This window comes from Aspergillus eucalypticola (assembly GCF_003184535.1).
Source record: "Aspergillus eucalypticola CBS 122712 chromosome Unknown BO83scaffold_50, whole genome shotgun sequence".
NCBI lineage: Eukaryota > Fungi > Ascomycota > Eurotiomycetes > Eurotiales > Aspergillaceae > Aspergillus > Aspergillus eucalypticola.
In genome coordinates this window covers 38,393-58,158 of record NW_020290324.1, presented here as the reverse complement: position 1 = coordinate 58,158, position 19,766 = coordinate 38,393, and the positions used below count along the sequence as shown (strand labels likewise).

Sequence of the window (19,766 nt, the reverse complement as noted above, 5' to 3'; positions counted from 1 at the left end):
CAAATTTGTCTATCTCATATAATACAGAAAGCCTGAAGAGGGATTTCTGCGGACGACTGAGCCATCCATGCTAGGTAATAAGGTTACCTATAGTTTTCTCCTCTTACTAGCTGCTCGCGTTCGCTTCGTCTCTTCAATTTCCCCGTCTCTTAAGTGTCTTGGCTCACTTCGATCTTTTTCGTTGGCCCAGTCTCTTTTGTTTTAGTATATCGTTAGTCTTTTCAGCCTGTTCGTTTCTTGACTACCCGCCACATCTTCCACTGGCATCCCACGGGAAAACGACCTCCCATAGCATCCGAATGTTCGCATGCACCTCAAAGAAGTCATAGGATTTACGATTAACCAGAGGCATCTCATCACTCGCTTCTCGTGGCCACACCCGTGCTTGTGGAAACTAGATTATACTCCGGAGGTCGGTTGCTAGCCAGATAGAGTATGAGAGTGTGTTCGAATGGATGACTCAAGGTGCAGAGTATTTGATCCGGGTCTATGACTTACAAGGAAGCAACCAGGCGAATGTCGTTCACAGCAGTAGCGCACTGAGTGAAGAGTTGCTTCGGGGAAAGGAGGTAGGAAATAATCGAAGACGTCTGCGAGTATGATGTCACAGCCGCGGTGGATTAAGGTCACGATTAGTCTACCAAGAGGAGTTTCCTGGGGCTAGGATGTTTAGTGTATGTTTATTTCTGTGATTTCCGTGTTTATGATTAAATTCCGACATTTCTGTGCAGATGATGCCTTCTCCCCATGCACATCAGTGGTGCGGTACATGCGAAAATTGCTCTGCTGGACCCCTTGGGTTGGTCCCGGTCCAAATACCGCATCGAAGAAGTTTGAGGTTGGGCTTTGAAAGATATTGAAAATGGAGTGTATTGACTAGGTTAATCCCTCATGTTGTTGCATCGTTTATTGCATACAATATTTTCTAAAGACTGCTATTATGTACGGATCTTTTATAAGTTGAAGAGAAAACCGCATGGTGTCTCGCTCAATTTAGATCAATGACCTCACGGTCCATAGAGTCTCCCTCCTCAACTTCAGGGGATGCCGTAGAGTCTAAATCCTCCATCTGGTCATTTCTAGATTATCCTCTTCATCATACGATTCTTCCTTTGAATTTGAACTCCAAGATATTTAACTCATCGCTCCAAAGAGGAGAAACTTCCCTGGGCAGATGAGATAAGACAACGATGAGAAAACCTCATATCCATGGAAGCAGCCGAAGGAGTAAGATGACGAACTCAAAACAATCATTCCATTCAAAATATCAGAAATAACGTAGTATTCTGCTTTTCTTCCATGGTATTTACCTCTCACCTACCACTTAGGTGCTGCATGGTACATGTACAGTTTGTCGAGACTGCTAGCCAATGGATTATTCCTGCAGTATCAGTAACCTCTGCATGATAGTATCCTTGATTCCTGTCTGAAGCTCTCCGTTATATTGAAGTATCTGTATCAACGTCTCCAAGAATCACATTATGTTTGGGGCCAAGTCCTGTATTTGTTTCTTTCTTATCGAACCCCAACTGTCCCATCAAAAATCCGGAACCATCCTCAAGACCCTAACACACAAGCATTTCACATCGACAGGATTGTTTATATATACCACTACTTCACTCTTTCCAAAGATTGCTCTGCCGCCACTTAAATCGTCACTGTTACTGTTTCAATTACAGCCAAACCCCTAACCCACCATTAACAGGCCCCTGAAACAATCAGCATCATGTCCATTCCCTACCTCAATGGCCTCGTCAATGGCCACAGCGACAACGATAACCGCAGCGTCCCCATGTCCTACGCCGACCTCAACGCACCCGGTTGGAACGGCGACTGGGGCTTAGCCCCTGCTTGTGCTGAGGCCCAATGGCGGGTGGAGCTCGAGGCCAACCCTGACCTGCCCGCGGACCGCTTGGGGGCCGTGGTCGTGTTTCGAGGACTGGTCGTGCGCCTGTTTCCCATCGTGAACGGTCAGGCGCAGGAGCCATTCGAGTATGAAGGCGAGATGGAGTGGGTGTCAGAAAGTAACGAGTTCGAACAGGCATTTCATGAGTTTTGTGTTTCGCTGGCGCAGGGAAATTGAGGTTCGTTGTTGGGTAGATCGATAACGTTCGGTCTGTTTTGCTTGTTGAACCACAACGGGAAGGAAGCAGAAAACGGACAAAGAAGGAGAAAGCAATTATAGCATATTCTTGCACAAAATGTACGGGAGGAAGCCTTCAGTGGGACAACTCCAGACCCCCTACTCTTTATATCTCTCTAATTGTAGTTACCATGTATCCTGAATATTTCGAGTAGCAGTCATCAGTCAAAAGTGGTCAGTGTGTAAGCTGCAGCCACTAATCAGGCCTGTTAGTGGGGGCCAAAATATTGTGCTCTGAAGTAACACCCGTAGTAGAAGGTCATATTAGTGTGGATAACTGTATATACTAGTGGTCAGGCAGTCCGATATTTTCCATAAACTATCCCCGTAGAAAATGTAACCGAGGTCTCAGATTCGCAGTCCGTATGAAACTGAATCTTTCTGTGGATGTGTTTGCGATGCATCCGTTGCTGACGGTTACGGATGATCGATTGCTGTAGGTGGAGAGGTAATTGGGGCAGTGGAAAGTGTTGTCGAGGAAGGATATGGTAGTGCATCAGTGCGAGGGGAAGCATGCGATGATGCTGGGGGCAAGGTATGTATATGGGTTGCAGTTAGTGTTGAGCCGGGTGTTGGGGAGAGGGAGGTTTAGAGTGTATAAATTCATGATATAATTGCGCTGTTGTTGCGATATGAGGTCAGTATATTATTTGTGCATAGATCAAGGGCTGGACCAGAAAAAGTTATGGGAGTTACTATTCATGATTGTGTCAGCATTGGATGATGTTATCCTGCTTCTTGTGTCCTCTGTTGAACTATACAGAGTTTTGGACTAAAAGTCATGTTTTGTAGAAATGAATAAATGAAGAGGCTCATATGGCGATTATAATGATGATGATAAAGAAGGAGAGAAGAAGAAGGAGAACGGGTATATAGGCTAGCTACATGATGGTTCAATCAGACTAGTTAGAAAGGTGGGAATGGTTACTTAGGTAGGTGGCCGTCACAGGGGCTGGACTTACACCATATTCACCGACATGCCTTATGTTGTTGACCAGTTATGAGGTTGAATACTTTACATATAACAAATTTACTTTAAGTCTTCAGGCGTGGAATTTAGATTTGTGAACTATATATTTGATATTGGGGTAGCTTTTGACTGACTTGCTAGGCATAGTATCTAGTATCACGAAGATCTGTCAACGCACTAACCACTCGACCAAAAACAATATATCGATTCAAATAGTTAGCCAGGCGACAGAAAGATATGTGTCCCAACATTGAAGACTTATAGTAAATAACATAAACACCGCTTGAGCCTCATCGTAGGCACAAAATTAGAAAAGAAAAAAAATACGACCACCATATGGGTCATCCCTCCTACGTTCAAAGCTTCACAATTGCTGGAGACTGAGAGACAGAGTTCTCATCTGTAGAGTATTGCACTTACTCATCATTAGCATCTACTTAGCTCTACTAATTAGGCCTGTGTCTGTGACGAATTATTAGATAAAGCTCGTAATAATGCCTATTATTTCGACCGTGACATATCCTGTTTGCAGGTATCAGACCGCTTTTGTAGTTAATACTTGTACCTACACAAGTAGTTAGTTACTCTGCGTAGTGTTGAGGTGCTTAGTAAGCCTATGGACTTACTTTAATCCGGCCCCGGCGGCAGGAGCGCCTTCCGCAGCATCGAGAGAGCCACCCCATTTGCTTCGCCATCCCCGTTCGTTCTACTGCATGTTTCTAGCCATACCCATCTAATCTGAACCATTCGATTGAACCCTTTTCCCGTTCCACAAGCTTCGTATCTGACTTACCGCTTTCTATATCTTCAGTAGTTGCAGGGTATTACCGTTACAAGCTTTTGTGGCTTATGATACCTGACGAAGTATAGGTTTATTATGTTGATACTTCACGGCCGTTAACCTGCATGATGCCGATAACAACGGTCCACCGACAATCGCGGGGCGCAAAAATGATTCACCGAGCTGGAGGGTCAGCCATTTAAAACCTAGCAAGTAGCGAGTCAGGAACCAAGGCTTACAGCTAGGGATGGTGTAATTTCATTTTCGGGAAACCATTACAGTAATTCTGTAATTTCACTCGCTTGAACCCTTCAAGGTTACAATTTCAATTTATCACGTGATTTTAGTGGTTACCTTAACTGACCAATCAACTGGTTTGACCAATCAGATCATCAGGATCCTGATCCCCTGGTAGTCCAGGGAAACCAGAGGTTTCTTATTATTTTGATCTTCAAAACACCGAAAACACTGCTATCTTGAACGGAATCAGCACTACAATGACCAAATGACGAGAAAGCCCACTAGAAATACACTTTAAACGTGTTACTGTTGAAGGAAAGGTAAATTTACATATAAATATAGATGATTATCGATGATTTTGACATTCTAAAGACTATTTCGAAGGCTATATGCAACTACTGCGGCTACAGCGTCGCTTGGAACGCTACGCGTCTCGCACAACACCTTTTCAAAAAATGTCCCTTATTCAAACCAACACCCGAAACACCATCTACTAGAGTAAAAATGGCCCAATCTACGATCTCTTTTGCCGGAGCATTGAATGACCAACTTGATTATCTAATTGGAATGTCAATCTTCACAAATGCGAGACCTTTTTCGTTACTCGATGATATCTATCTACGCAGACTCCTCCGCAAGTTGAATCCAGACTACACTCCGCCAGATCAACATAGAATCAGTGGTGATATCCTTGATAAATGCTACGAACGTCAACGGATCCTAGTCCTACAAGAACTACGGAAGACTCGCTACTTGAACATCACTATCGATGAAATAACAAATATCACTAATAACCGGATGGTCACGCTTTCTTTCAGTCTACGCGATAAAAGTCTGTTCTACTGCCTTGAGGATGTTGGAGACCGTGTTTTCAATGCACAAGCTATTGCAGATTGGATATATTCGAAGATGGAATCATATCTAGCTACCGAAGGCAGTGTAGGTAATTGGAACAGACTAAATTCATTGTCTACGGATACTACTGCTACAATGAGATCTGCCTGGCAAATCCTATCAGAAAAGCCCGAATTACGGCATCTTTTCTGTATTCCATGTGATTCACATGGTATTCAACTAGTCGTCAAAGATCTTCTCCATCTACCTCGCATCCAGGAAGCATTCAGTGTTGCTAATAGTATCATTACATATTTCCGATCTTCGGCAAAGCAACTCGCATCTCTTCGGACTTTTCAACAGCAAATATACTCAGAGGCGCGGTCCTTACTTGCTGCAGTAATTACTCACTGGGGATCACAATATGACATGCTTTATTCATTAAAGCGTTCAAGTGAGGCATTAAAAGCATGGGCCTTTGCTGCCTTGTCATCTGGAGATGCCAAAGTATCAATTATACAGATAATCCTATATCGAAAGGATCTGTGGCTTGAGATTGATAACTTATTGGCACTTCTAGAACCTCTACACAAAGCTCAGAAGGCATCTGAAGCCCAAAATGCTGACATCATGATGGTCACAAAGCGTTGGCTAGATTTGCAGGCACATTTCGAAGCTCAAATAATGGTCTCATTGTTTAGTGAAGATATTCGATCCTACTTGCTCGACGAAAACAGCAGTTGGGTGAATCGATTTAATCATCAGTTATCACCACTTCACTGGGCTGCCTACTACCTACATCCACAGAATGCTGCTGATGATGTTCCTTTACCGAGTAATATTATCAACACATTGAACAAAGTGATCGAAAAGTACGCTGGTGAGGCAGGCATCAATAATTTCTTCTACTTCCGCAACAAGCAAGAAGGATTCTACAATCCAGATATCTGGAAGCAAAAGAACCCACTAGATTTCTGGCTTCGAGCAGTAAGACTTTACAAATTATAACTTCAATATCTATTCTAATAACTTTATTTAATAACAGAAAGATATGGCCCCTGACCTTGCTCAATTCGCTATCCGACTATTCTTTACAACCGCCAATTCAGTTGCTGCAGAAAGAACATTCAGTGCAATGAATCTTCAACATACAAAACTACGCAATCGTCTCAATCCTGAGCAAACTGAGCGACTCGTTTTCCTACACATGAACACGCGGGCTTTAGAGGCAGCAGAGGGCAAGGATATCGACCTCGTTGAACCCGATATCCTTGATCAGGAAGATATGGCAAGGACCCAGATATTTCGGGATACTACTCTACTTGGTGATCAAGTAGAAACACCACGATCTGATGATCATGAGGCAGATGCTGCTAGATCTTTGCTTCCTGCACTTCCTCAGGTGCTTGGCAAGCGGCCGTGGGAGGACTAAGCATCTGAGCTAATCCCAAAGAGGAAATTAGCATCTGTTTGATTTGAAGGCGTTTTTGAACGAATTAGGCCCTGCCTGCCTGCCTCGCCTGCCTGCCCACCCAGGCGGTTAACCACCCTCCTACCCACCTAGGTGGGTGGCCATCTCCCTGCTCACCTCCTTGCCCACCTAGGTGTACAGCACACCTTGGAAAATTCTGAGTTATTTTCAGGCCACACCTTTGGGCTGCAAGTGCAAAAGTTACAACAACATCACATACTGCTATTAATAGATTTCTGATTCTTTAAGATATAAACTCTATTCCCATATTCTGCTAGTTGCTTTTTAGTAGAGGGATATATATGCATTATATACCTGTAACCCTCGAGCTTTCATTTATATTAAATGCAAGATAACTACGGAGTAGTGAGAGGTATTTGATCGGAGTAAGAAAGAAAGAAAGTGAAAAGATTGCATCAGGTGGAGAGGAGAATTAGGGAACTTTTCCTACGTAGGCAATAGGCATGTCTCGGAGTCCTGACTGGCACTAACCCCAAAGTAGCTAGTCAGGGTCCGGGCCAGACCAGTCGGCACTCTGACTAGTGACTTGACTACAAGCTGATTGCCCCTAGCGACGCTGTCCCGGGGGCGGGCAATTATTTGTGTACACACCCGAGCCCTCGTCATTTACCCCAGGCTTCTTCCGAGTGAGTTGCTACCAAGCAGTGAGTGTATGGATTAAATTCTTGGTCAACTACCAGATTGCCCTTATCTAGATCCCTTCATGCACTCACTGACAGCACGATTTAGTTTCACATACCGATCGGACTCTGCATTCCTGCCTCCCGGACATTATTACATTGGCATCCCACAACACTCAGACTTAACACTTGCTGGGGTCTTGGCAACGATAAGCGGCCACACCCCGTGATAGTCCCAGTTTTAGCATCGGTTTCCCCTCATCATCTGTCCAGCATTGACTCTTTCTTCTTTTTCTCTTCTGTCTCTTTTCAGTCCGCTTTCCAACCCATTGCCCGGCCTGGCACCACGACTTCCTCCCCCCCACCTCTGACCCTCTAGTTCCGGTGCAGATCCTCGAACTGGAGAGTCCCCGTTGATCAGCTATCGTCGCATCCACGCCTATTCCTATCTAGTCATCGAAAGAACTTCCCCGGCTCCGACTAGTCAAGTTAAGGTGGCATTACTATTGGGTGTTAAAGACGCTTAGTGCACCTCGAACCATCCCAGGCCGGGTCCGGGTCCATCTCCGCCGCTCGACTAGTATTAGTATCCTCTCTTTGACCACTCGCGCCCGCTCTATTTCCCCTTCCTTTCCTCTCTCCATCCATCGCGCCCTCATTTATCCTTTGTGCGCTACTAAAACCATCCACATCTCGCCTTGGCAGGGGGTTTGGTAGCTAGCCCTCCTCGCATCTTGCTCATCTACCGCACTGGCATCTCCCTGTTTCGCATTCGTTTCTTCTCTGCGGTTGTGGGAGCATTTCCAGGAAACGGCCACTCAGCTGCGCGCAATCAAACGAGGCTGTTAAACCGATATTCTCACCCTTTACTCTACCACTGTCAATCGTTCAGTCGCTTGAATCACTGCGTTCTAGTCCACCCACCGCGCGATCAATTCGCCCACCCTCTTCTTGCCTATGCGATAGAAAAAGGTGAGTCGACTCACCCCAGTGCGATTGTCTATACATCGGTTGCATCGAGCTATTCATGAGATGGATCATCGAGTCTAGAAAATACAACTATTGCCTGCGCAAAGACACCATTGCTAACTCAAGACATCCCCGTCCTGCAGGCTATGTCTCTACCTCAGCGTCCGGGGAAAGCCTCCCCGCGACGAGAAGATACCTACTCCTCTTTTCGAGAGTCCTCCCGCCGACGGCATCGCACCCACGAGAGCGGCCGCTACCATGATTCATCAGCCGAATCCCCATCAGGGCACCGACACCATCGCCATCACCGCTCACGCAGCTCCCGAAGACGCGACGACGTGGACGAAGAGAGAGGAGAAGTGGGCGCAGAATCAAGACACAAGAAGACTCTATCGAAGCCGGAACGCAGTCGGGTCGACAAAAATCATCCGCACTATCATTATCGCCAGAAATCTCAGAATTTGCCCACGCAGCCATCGACGACCGGGGATGAGCCCCTAATGGGAGCAGACGGGGAGGCGGAAACAAACAGCTCGCAGAGCATGGACGACAAAGGAAAGGGTAGGGTGTATGTGACGGAGGGAAATATCAACCAGCCCCTAGAACGCCTTCCAAATCGACGTCGCATCAAGAAACGGCGATCATCACGCAAGATTACCCGAAGAGCAGCGGCAGCGGAGAGGAAGCGCCAGGAGGCCTTGGAACAAGTGCGGCCACCCAGCCCGTGGACAACATACTGCGCGATTATTACCTTCTGGGCTCCCGACTTCATCTTGAAGTGCTTTGGAATGCCCAAAAAAGCCCAGCGGAGTGCCTGGCGAGAGAAGATTGGCCTCATCAGTCTCATCCTACTCGTCGGAGCATTCGTCGGGTTTCTGACGTTCGGATTCACAGCGACCGTGTGCGGAACCCCTCCCACACGCCTGAGGATCAATGAGGTCAGTAGCAACTACATGATCTTCCACGGCAAGGCCTACGATCTATCCCACTCCACTCACCCGGCCGCTGCTGGCATCCCTGCCGGTTCCAATGTCCTCTGGGATCTGCCCCACAAGTACGGAGGACAGGACGGAAGTTTCTTCTTCCAAGAAGTCAATGGGGCGTGCAAGAATTTAATCACCCTTGCCGACGGATCGGATGTGCCTACCAATTCAGCCGGCGACCTCGCCTGGTACTTTCCCTGTCACGCTTTCAATCAAGATGGGTCGTCCAAACCGAACAAGACGGTGGATTACTACCTTGGCTGGGCCTGTCATACGTCGGGGACGGCTCGGAAAGCCTTTTATAACTTGAACAGCGCCGGAGACGTGTACTTCACGTGGGATGACACCAAAAATACGAGCCGAAACCTTGCCGTTTACGATGGCGACGTACTCGATCTGGATCTTTTGGAATGGTTCAACGCATCTCAGGTAAACTGGCCATCGAAATTCGATGAGCTTCGCGAGAATTCCAAGGTCCGTGGGGTCGACCTCACGTACTATTTGCAAACGGGCCAGGAAAAGAGGATCGGCCAGTGTCTGTCGCAGATCATTAAGGTCGGCAGTATCGACACTGATACGGTTGGATGTATCGCCTCAAAGGTCGTCCTATACGTCTCGTTGATTTTCATCTTGTCCATCGTCGTGGTAAAGTTCATTTTCGCTCTGCTCTTCCAGTGGTTTATCTCCGCTCGCTACGCTGCACCCAGGACCAGTATGGGCTCCGACTCCAAGACACGGAACCAGCAAATCGAGGACTGGGCCAACGATATTTATCGACCTGGTCCGCGCATGACGGATTACAGTATGGTGGAAAGGGGCACCAAACGGGCAAGCTTCCTGCCGACTACCTCTCGCTTCTCCAGCCCGTACACTGTGAGCAACGGAGGTAAGCAGAAGTATCAGTACGTCACGATGGCGAGCCAAAATTCAACAACACGCCTAGTGCCAGGTGCCACCAACTCGATGTACAAGCAAAGCCACAACAGCAGCGGGGGGAGCATCGGGCCCGATGGCTCACGCCACAATGGATCAGCCAGTCGATCAAGCCTGGCCCTTCCCGGACAGGACTCACGGTACTCAACTGCCATGCTCGAATCAGAAGCTCCGGGGATGGGCGGGTATGTCCACGAGGGTGTGATCCCGCAGCCACCGCCGGAATGGCAACCCTACGGGTTTCCTCTCGCCCACTCACTCTGCCTGGTTACCTGTTACTCGGAAGGTGAAGAGGGCATTCGCACTACATTGGACTCCATCGCCATGACCGATTATCCGAACAGCCATAAGACTATCCTCGTGATCTGCGATGGAATGATCAAAGGAAAGGGTGAGGAGTTTTCCACCCCAGAGATTGTCCTAGGAATGATGAAAGATCCCATCATCCCCAAGGATGAAGTGAAGTCATTCTCATATGTTGCCGTTGCCACCGGGTCAAAGCGTCACAACATGGCAAAGGTGTATGCCGGATTTTATGATTACGGCGTGGACTCCGTTATTCCAGAGGAAAAACAGCAGCGCGTCCCGATGATGGTTATTGTAAAAAGCGGCACTCCATCCGAAGCAAACAAGTCAAAGCCGGGAAATCGGGGCAAGCGAGACAGTCAGATCATTCTGATGTCCTTCCTCCAAAAGGTCATGTTCGACGAACGGATGACAGAACTTGAATACGAAATGTTCAACGGCTTATGGCAGGTGACGGGCATCTCTCCTGATTTCTATGAAGTCATTCTCATGGTCGATGCCGACACCAAGGTGTTCCCCGACAGTTTGACCCATATGATTGCTGCGATGGTCAAGGATCCGGAGGTAATGGGACTGTGTGGTGAAACGAAGATTGCCAACAAGACAGACAGCTGGGTGACGATGATCCAAGTATTTGAGTATGTATCCTCCACTTTTCTCTTGTGGCAAGACTAATACAAGCAGATATTTCATCTCGCATCATCAAGCCAAGGCCTTTGAATCGGTGTTTGGTGGTGTTACGTGTCTTCCCGGGTGCTTCTCGATGTATCGGATCAAGGCACCAAAGGGTGGTCAGAACTATTGGGTTCCGATTCTGGCGAGTCCTGATGTGGTGGAGCATTACTCGGAGAATGTGGTCGATACGCTGCACAAGAAGAATCTGCTTCTGCTAGGTGAAGATCGGTATTTATCGACACTGATGCTACGTACCTTTCCCAAGCGAAAGCAGATTTTTGTGCCCCAGGCTGTCTGCAAGACGCAGGTGCCGGAAAAATTCATGGTTCTACTCTCACAACGACGACGCTGGATCAACAGTACCGTGCACAACTTGATGGAGCTGGTCCTGGTACGAGACTTGTGCGGGACATTTTGCTTCAGTATGCAGTTCTGCATCTTCATTGAATTGATTGGCACGCTCGTGCTTCCGGCAGCCATTGCTTTTACCTTTTACGTGGTCATAAACTCGATCGTGCACAGGCCAGTACAAGTGATTCCGCTGGTACTGCTTGCTCTGATCCTGGGATTGCCGGGAGTGTTGATTGTGGTAACGGCGCACAAGTTTGTGTATGTGCTGTGGATGTTTATATATTTGCTATCCTTGCCAGTGTGGAACTTTGTACTACCAACGTACTCGTACTGGAAGTTTGACGACTTCAGCTGGGGCGACACGCGGCAGACGTCCGAAGGGAAGGACAAGGGGCACGAAGCAGGGGAGGGAGAGTTTGACAGCAGCAAGATCACAATGAAGCGGTGGCGAGACTTTGAAAAGGGTAAGTCAACTCCAATGTGCGTGATGATCAGAATTAACAGCTTGTTATAGATCGCCGACTGCGCGTGCAGATGTCGGGCTGGGGCCAGGCTCCGGGGCCGGGAGGGTATTCAACCTATCAAGACCCCTATGGGGGGCATTAACCATTGTGGTTGATTATTTTGACTGTATATTTCGGATGTTTGATGAGTTACGACGGATTGTACTATTGTAATTTTCAGTTTCTTCGCCGCCAGCTGGGGTCAGCTGGATTTTGCCTGTCATTCGCGCTGAATGACCGTACCCTCCGGCTGGCTTTTTTGAATATGGCTTTATAATGTCGTTTAATGCGTTTGGATTCAGCATGCGCTACCACAGCGATTGTGATATAGCAGATACGAGTAACGATATCGACGAATTGAATAATATGGATGCTTTCAGTGGTATTTTCAGAGGGTTCAGTGTACATAAACGAGTACACCGACCCTCCTTTGCAAACTACTCCTACAGTCTCATCCACATCACGTCGTAGCTATAATTAAATAAGCCCTCACTCCGAAATCCCACTCCTCGCGGCCCAAAACGCACACTCCCTCACTCCCCACTCATCCCTTCTCAACCCCGCCGCAACCCCAACCCCATCCCCGCCAGCCCGCTCATCATTCCCTTCCCCAAATATCATCACCTTCCCAACCCCTAGCCCCTCCCCGGAATCCGCACTGTACCTCTCCCACACCTCCCTCCCCTCAAACCTGCCCCCCAGAACATTCGGATCCCCGTACACCACAAATGAAGTTAAATATGCATGGAACAAACCCGCCACCTCCCTCTGAGCCTCCGATATTCCCCGCACCCCCGGATCAAACGTCTCATACTCCATCTGATCCCCGTGATTCGCGCCTCCAATGACGGTTTTATTCAACGCCCAGCGATACAAAAACACCGGCTGATTAGCCGTAGGATCAGCAGAAGCGAACCCCGCCGTCTGCCGTACAGGACACGCGTACGCGTAATGTCCATACGCCGCTTCGAGGCGCTTGTATTGCCTTCCTAGCTCCGCGACTGGTCTAGTCTCTAGATATGGCGATACCGAGGCGTAGATATTTGGATCGGGGTATATCTCATCGATGAGTTGTATGTCACTCTCGGGGTATGCGGGGAGCAGTGTTCGGAAGAACGAGGTGAAGTCCTCCGAGAGGGATAGGTCGCGAGGAACGTAGTAGGTTCCTTCGTTTGTGTTGAATCCTGTTAGGATCGGCATTCTGTTCCACTGGCCAGAGCGCCATGCGTCGATGGGCCGGCGGTGGATGATCTCGTGATCGATGACGGGCTGGAAGGCCCAGCGGATAGACGGGTTGTATTTGTCGAAGACGGCGATGGAGGCGGATGTTATGGTTTTGGATGGAAGGGCGCGGAGACAAGGAAGGATTGCTGTGTCGTTGGGGAGATTGGTGCAGCCGGTTGAGGTGAGGAAGTCGGCAAATTGGCTTTCGTGGAGGGAGGCATTGTACGGGTGCACGGCGCGGGAGGTGGCAGCGCCAGATTCGATGATGGCGCGGTGGAAGAGAGGGCTGGTATTTTGGTCTGGGGTGTGGTTCATGATGTGGTGGGCAATCTGGGAGGTAAGGTATTAGTTGGGGAGAGGTTGTGGAGGGCGGATGAAAGGGGAGGGGGGCGTTTTACGGAGTGTGCGCCAGCGGAGAGGCCAATTAGAGTGACTTGGCTTGGGTCGCCATTGAAATGCGCGATGGTGTCTCGGACCCATTGGAGTAGGAGGATTTGGTCGTGCAGGCCGAGGTTGAGGATGCCTTCTTTGGCGGTTAGGGTCGAGGGGAGAAAGCCGAGGGCGCCGATGCTGATGGTTTGTTAGTCGTGGTCGGGTTGGATTGGGGAAAGGTTGATATACGTACCGGTAGTTGAAGCTGACTGCAACAAAGGGCTCGTCGGACCAGCCGACCATTGAGGCCGTGTTGTGTCCGGAGGCTGGGTATTTAGCGGTGCATGAAGGAGGTGGTTAAAGGGATTTGCACTTACCAGTACCGCGGTTGTAGGCGCCTCCGTGCACGTATACAGCAACTGGGAGCTTGCCCTGGACACCATGAGGCCGAAAAACGTTGACTGTGAGACAGTCTTCATCGCCACCTATGTCTTTCGGATTCAAGAGTTGCTTCCCGGGGCACCTGATAGCAATTAAACAGGATGTTGATATAGTATAGAAAGGAGAAGCCTACCTCGGGCCGAAATCAGTAGCATTGATAATGTCGTCCGACGCATTGACAGCCACCGCGCGGCGGAACCGTCTATCCCCAATTGGAGGCAATGCATACGGAATTCCTCGAAAAGCGTCCACCGGGGCTTTGAGCGTGTCTGTCAAGGTGGTACCGATAACAGTGCCCTGTGCAATGATGACGCGAGGTCGACTAAAGAGCACGACATCTTGTAGTGCTGTTGGGACCCACGGAGCGAGGATAGCTTGAATCTGCTCGGTTGGGTGGGAGGCGAGTTGCTGGGCAAAAAGCAGAAGAAGAACTGGCAGTAAGGCCAGGACAATAGAGCGTGCACCTGGCATGTTGAAGTGTGGTTTAACTGGAGAAGGGCGGGGGATCCTTCTCACTATTTATCATCGGGTCTACTTCTGGCGCCGAGGATATCTCTCGCATTCTCCATTGCCAATCTTATCTCCGCTTCCTTATCGCTATCTCGGATACTTCTCCGGAATCGGGGTCGCCAGATGCAGCAGGGCTGTTGCTGCATGACTAAAGGTGCAGTGGACGTGTTTTTATTCTTATTTCTATTTTCCTTCTTTGAGAAGCTCAATGTGTGGTAATAGTGACACTGACCGTAAATATATTTCGAAGGTTGTATAGCCCATCAATGTTGGCTTATGCCACACTGTGCCTCACAAAGGGCCAAAAACGACTTCACATAAGGGTTTATGACTGTTGAGTTGTGTGCTTGGAGTAGCACTCTACATGATGCTTCCAAAAGATGTCTTGAGCGAATAATCGGATTCCATTTTTAGGTGAGAAATGAAGTACTTGGGAGTAATGAAATCATAGAGAAGTGATCTAAATATATATCCAAGGTCACCGAATGCAATTGAATGCGATAATGTACAGCCGTGAGAACAAAACGTGTGTCTGAATGCATAGTTATTACGACCCTTGAGGCAAACATCAATCTTCTGGGCATGAGAGCCGGATTTCAAGCTATGGTCCATTGCCATGAGAGCACATCCAAATGCATACCATGACCCCGCATTGCAGAAACGGGAAGTAATATATGGACAGCCAATAAAAAGTCTGAAACAAATGTTCTTCATATGACCAATCAAAAGTGAGTATTGGGAATTTTTTGGGTTCCACTCTGTGCCGTAAGGGAGCTGATGCCCGATAGGTAAGGCATAAAACGCTTTTGCGCAAAAATTTCGGCGGGAATCCCTTCTTGGCTTGGCAGCGACAAGTCCATCAGATTCAGCCACCGGGGACACGGCAATTTCCAAGGTTGGGTCATCCACGTACTTTGATCATTGGATTCGCTCTGCCCATTTGATTCTTCATTTTCAGTAAAGGCCAACATAGATATCACGTTGTTAGTAGAACCCTTTTTGAGACAGGTCTATCAATGATATACTAGAGGCTAAACTACCCACCAGGAAGCGCCATTGAAACAGTATCCTCTATCAAGAGGTCTTTGCCTTCATAACTATGCATACGCTCAAAGCCACTGCATCTTCCTCCCTCTCCCTTGCAGAGGGCCATTACATCTATGCGATTACGCCTGCTTCGCCGGAATCATTCGCAGTGATCTCATCGGATGATTCGCTTCGTGTATTCGACGCTAACAGACTCGATCATGCATCTGTCATCGCGGCGAGCGCTCATGAGGGCGTCACATCTCTGAAGACATATGATGCTAACCAGCAGCTGCTGGCTACGGCGGGAAGAGACAACAAAGTAAAGCTGTGGGATCTGCGCAGCGGCAAGAAGACTGCTGTTGTAGAGATGGAGACATGTAAGTAGTCCCCCACCCCATATTCTTTATTCAGCTATTCACTACATCCATCGTTCATGAGAACCGTAGCTAATTCTCCCGAACAGCCAAACAAGCACCCATACTATCCGTCGCCTGCTGCCCCGAAGTTAACGGAGTCGCAGCTGGAACCGAGCTGGTTTCATCCCAAGCCATAGTCGCTTTCTGGTGAGTCAATAACCGACCTCTCACTGCGCAGGCCCTTCAGTCTATTCACCAACAAGGGCACAGCCACCCACAACTCAAAATTCACGAGCTGCTAACTGACGCCCCAGGGACACAAGATCCCCTGGTCAAACAAGTCTCCAATACGTCGAGAGCCACAATGACGACGTAACAGAGGTACTTATACCCCACTCACCTTCTCATCAAGCACCCCATCCCATCCCATCCATCGTCCCCTTCAAAATTCTGACACCCAAACCAGCTCCAATACCACCCCACACGCCCCACCCTCTTCCTCTCTGGAAGCACCGACGGTCTCGTCAACATCTACAACACTACCATCACCGACGAGGACGAGGCCCTGGTACAAGTAATCAACCACGGTTCCGTGCACCACGCCGGCTTCCTCAGCAACAACACCATCTACGCACTCAGCCACGACGAAGTATTCTCCGTGCACCCAGCGACTGATCCTGACGATCCTACCCAGGAGCCGAGCCCCATTCAATTCGGCGATTTGCGGCAGCCGTTAGGGTGTGAGTATATTGCGCAGCTGTGTGTGGGCGGTCAAGGGGCGTATGTGGCTGCGGGAAATAAGGAGTATGTTTCACCCCCTTTACAGACAATCTAGTTTTTCCCTCACTTGTTTGAGAAGATGTATTAAGAGATCTTACAGGGAAAACCGTCTCGACCTCGTTCCCCTCATTTCAGAGCCGTCTTGGAGATTCGATCAGGAGGGGGTGTGGAGGTTGCCCGGGGCGCATGGGGAGGAGGTTGTGCGGTCCGTCTTTGTTGATGAGAAGGTATGTGTCTTCTTCCGGACTCTATGTGTATGGGATTGGGTGGATGGGCTGACGAATAACGACTACAGTCGCAGTCTGTGTTCACTTGCGGTGAGGATGGGTTCGTTCGTGCGTGGAAGCCTGAAGGAGAGGGGCCTGCCCACGCGGAGGAGGCTGCAAAGGGTTCTCGCAAGGAGAAGAAGAACAGGGAGAAGGGGAGGTTCAAACCTTACTAGGTAGTGTTGTTGAGAGAGGGCGGAAATACCTAGGTTTACCAGAGTAGAGGTACTACTATTGTTGAAGTCAACGATCTATTTGATCCTCAAACCTGCCTAGATGTGTTGTGCAACACCGTTACATCCCACGTCTGACGTCTACTAATCTGCATCAGGTATGCCCCGATACACCTCAAAGGGTACTCCCATGATATCTGCCTTGATCAGCAGCGCAATGAACCGAGAAAAGTACCGCGAATGCGTCGTAGTCCCGGAAATGAACCAGATATGGCCATCTGCATCGCCACCTCGTTAACTTGATAAACCCCACAGAAACGAAGCGAATGAAAGGGAAGGAAAAAACAAAAAAAGGTGGGGGAGGGAAGGGAAGGGAAGGGGAAGAAAGAAAGAATGAGTGAATGAAAAACAAAGAAAAGGGGAGGCACCACATACGCGGACTAGGCTTGAATGCCCCTCTAACCTCACCCTCCTTATCAAGTCCCCAGTAATCCTCAACTCGATCATGCACCTCCTTTCCGAAAAGCTTCCCGACCGTATCCCTCGCATTCCACTTATACCCTGTCGCAAACACTACCACGTCGGCAGGGATATGGGTATTGTCTACGAAAAGAAGTCCCGTGGAAGTGAATCTGACGAGAGGACTATCAGATATGACTTTTACCTACATTCCAAGAAATCTAATCAGCAATCCAAACTTCATCAGCAGGATGTAACTTGGTGTAATGTGACAAACCAATCCCTTGGCAATATTAGCACAGTTCCCAACGTCCATGTAATGTCCTCCGTAGCGTTCATGAACGTGCGCAACGACTTCGGCGCCCCGATCGACCTTGAACCCCGCTCGTTCGAGAGCGTCGAATCGCTCTGGATTTTGAGCGATCTTTGATCGCAGTGTGAGGGTGCTCATGAGACGGCTTACGGCTAGGGGAGTGGAGAGTTGTTGTTTGTCCGCAGCGAGGGTACCTGCGTTGTGGATATAAGTTAAAAACGCGTCTGATTCTGTGGTTGGTAGCTATTTTTACCTTGGGCTCGTTGCGGCATGAACTCTTTTGGGATAATGCCTGAAGCAATTCCTAATGAGACAAGCAATGAAACTTTAGAGGTGTGAGTGACGGGTTCCTTACATGTCCGACTACGCTGGACCATAGTTATCGAGGCCATTCCTGTCCCAACCATGTCTGCTGCCGTGTCGTGTGCTGACTTGTCAGATTAAGCTTATTCTACGTGGTACGCAGACATACCAGAGTTAGCGGACCCAATGATGACTCCATGCTTACCCTGCCATGGGCGAGGGCTTTTGTATTGAGCGGTGTGAATGATTTCCCCTTGGAATATGTCCTGAACTCTCGCTAACTTGGCCGATGTACAATGGAGGGTTAACTTACCTCCCCTGGATAAGTGGGTCGGACGGGCTCCTGCCCTCCAGCGCCGATGGCCATTACGACATGAGAACAGGTAATGGTTCTGGTGGTCACTTGCTCGTTTTGTTTCAGGCGCAGATGGAGAGTCCATTTACGTTGATTGTCATCCCAGGCCCCTGAGGTGAGCTCCGTTCCGAATGAAATGTTCTAGACTTATTAGCCGGACGCATTGAGTGGTTGAATGAGGCTGCATACGATGCAGTATCGCTCAGCCCAGGCTTGATATCCGCGGGCTAGATCCTCCCTGCTCATAAATTCGGGATAATCCTCGGTGAAGGTGCGGTCAAATGGGAGCTGGGCGGCATCTCGAACGGAATGCACTGCTTCCGTCAGTATAAGAGAGAATAAAGCGGTTTGAGGAAGTATTTATTCCGTAAGGGAGTACATTTCATTGATTCATATCGCTGAAGCCAGGAGTCACCCACGCGAGTTGCCTTGTCCACCACCAGGTAAGACGCCCCCAGTGCCTGCAGTCGACCAGCTACACTCAACCCCGATTGTCCACAGCCAATTACCACACATTCGTAGGCTGCTTTCTCATGAAGAGGGTGTCTTGTAGGTGTGGGCCCAGGCTTCAACTCATCCACATTGGGCAGATTCTGGAACTGGTCCAGGATCGTCCTCAGGAGCCAAATTTTCCAGCTACCGTTTTTACTCGGGACCAGCGAGACGAAACCCGAGCAGGTGGTTGCCGGTATAGCTGCAGTCTCAAAGGTGAATGGGACCTCAATCCAGCCTATTCCTGGGGCCGGGCATACTGCCCGTGCGGCATCAGGGTTCAGCCGAAAGCCTTCTGCCTGGCGAGCGAGGCATCGTTGATCTTATGCCTTGAAAACAGTAACAGCAGAATAGAGCGTTCGCAATGTCCCAGTCAAGGCAAAGGTATCTCTCCACAAGGCATCTGGGGTAAATTGTTCGAGCGACAAGCTACTCAGCGGGATGCTAAGGCCCTTCGCGATACCAACAGCATCAGAGTCACTGGTCAGGTCGGCCTTTGGTAGAGCACAAGGAAGGGTCGGAAGGATTCCTTGGGGCAGATTGGCCATGTTGTGGAACTGGCATGCACCTTACAAGAAGGATTAGGAGGAGAATGCTCGACTGCCCGACACCGGGTTCTTAACTCGGGTGCTGCCGGTGCCGTAAGCAAGGCACATCCCTTGGGCCAACTCAGCGGTTAAGGGACCACGACTGGTATCATGCAGGCCCACTGTAGTGGTTGGCAGAGATGGGAGAAAAAATATATTCAATGTTACGGCGGAGCGTGTGAGATACAGCATACGCAGTAAACTATGTATTGAACTGACTCTTATGGTGTTGAAGGCTTCCATCTTCGTCCATGGGGCTATAGTATTCAGTTCACGCTGCACGATAGAGGCGGTGAACCGACAGCA

The 19,766-nt window shown here is 48.9% G+C and overlaps 5 protein-coding genes across 5 annotated transcripts; 3 read left to right on the top strand and 2 right to left on the bottom strand.

Annotated features, from left to right (window-relative positions):
• Nucleotides 1-1,726: 1,726 nt before the first annotated feature.
• Nucleotides 1,727-2,083, top strand: BO83DRAFT_394318 (uncharacterized protein; the record flags this gene model as incomplete). Its single annotated transcript, XM_025533004.1, has 1 exon — nt 1,727-2,083. The coding sequence occupies one exon, from the start codon at nt 1,727-1,729 to the stop codon at nt 2,081-2,083; it is 357 nt and encodes a 118-aa protein (XP_025382012.1).
• Nucleotides 2,084-8,195: 6,112 nt separating this feature from the next.
• Nucleotides 8,196-11,903, top strand: chsF (chitin synthase CHS3; the record flags this gene model as incomplete). Its single annotated transcript, XM_025535640.1, has 3 exons — nt 8,196-10,909; nt 10,956-11,761; nt 11,812-11,903. 3 exons carry the CDS (start codon nt 8,196-8,198, stop codon nt 11,901-11,903), a joined length of 3,612 nt encoding a protein of 1,203 aa, XP_025382011.1.
• Nucleotides 11,904-12,289: 386 nt separating this feature from the next.
• BO83DRAFT_412816 (putative extracellular lipase) lies at nt 12,290-14,308 on the bottom strand (the record flags this gene model as incomplete). The annotated part of the gene is made up of 5 exons (XM_025534440.1): nt 12,290-13,354; nt 13,423-13,594; nt 13,650-13,722; nt 13,774-13,919; nt 13,971-14,308. 5 exons carry the CDS (start codon nt 14,306-14,308, stop codon nt 12,290-12,292), a joined length of 1,794 nt encoding a protein of 597 aa, XP_025382010.1.
• Nucleotides 14,309-15,213: 905 nt separating this feature from the next.
• On the top strand, nt 15,214-17,021 carry BO83DRAFT_373238 (WD repeat protein). The gene is made up of 7 exons (XM_025530025.1): nt 15,214-15,330; nt 15,395-15,753; nt 15,840-15,939; nt 16,047-16,113; nt 16,199-16,536; nt 16,613-16,739; nt 16,808-17,021. The coding sequence occupies exons 2-7, from the start codon at nt 15,447-15,449 to the stop codon at nt 16,952-16,954; spliced, it is 1,086 nt and encodes a 361-aa protein (XP_025382009.1). The 5' UTR covers nt 15,214-15,330; nt 15,395-15,446; the 3' UTR covers nt 16,955-17,021.
• Nucleotides 17,022-17,071: 50 nt separating this feature from the next.
• Nucleotides 17,072-19,542, bottom strand: BO83DRAFT_460271 (flavin-containing monooxygenase). The gene is made up of 10 exons (XM_025537198.1): nt 19,212-19,542; nt 18,761-19,172; nt 18,571-18,695; nt 18,340-18,522; nt 18,196-18,292; nt 18,079-18,150; nt 17,977-18,015; nt 17,688-17,917; nt 17,387-17,615; nt 17,072-17,229 (listed from the first exon to the last, which is right to left on the bottom strand). Exons 1-10 carry the CDS (start codon nt 19,419-19,421, stop codon nt 17,096-17,098), a joined length of 1,731 nt encoding a protein of 576 aa, XP_025382008.1. The 5' UTR covers nt 19,422-19,542; the 3' UTR covers nt 17,072-17,095.
• Nucleotides 19,543-19,766: the final 224 nt, after the last annotated feature.

Excerpts from the sequence above, each read along its gene's own strand:
- BO83DRAFT_373238 (XM_025530025.1), top strand. The coding sequence starts at position 15,447 with ATGCATACGCTCAAAGCCACTGCATCTTCCTCCCTCTCCCTTGCAGAG. Across the intron at positions 15,754-15,839 it reads TGTTGTAGAGATGGAGACAT|CCAAACAAGCACCCATACTA; the intron begins GTAAGTAGTCCC and ends TCTCCCGAACAG. Across the intron at positions 15,940-16,046 it reads CAAGCCATAGTCGCTTTCTG|GGACACAAGATCCCCTGGTC; the intron begins GTGAGTCAATAA and ends CTGACGCCCCAG.
- BO83DRAFT_460271 (XM_025537198.1), bottom strand. The coding sequence starts at position 19,421 with ATGGCCAATCTGCCCCAAGGAATCCTTCCGACCCTTCCTTGTGCTCTA. Across the intron at positions 18,293-18,339 it reads GACCCACTTATCCAGGGGAG|GACATATTCCAAGGGGAAAT; the intron begins GTAAGTTAACCC and ends GCGAGAGTTCAG. Across the intron at positions 17,616-17,687 it reads CTAATATTGCCAAGGGATTG|GTAAAAGTCATATCTGATAG; the intron begins GTTTGTCACATT and ends CTTGGAATGTAG.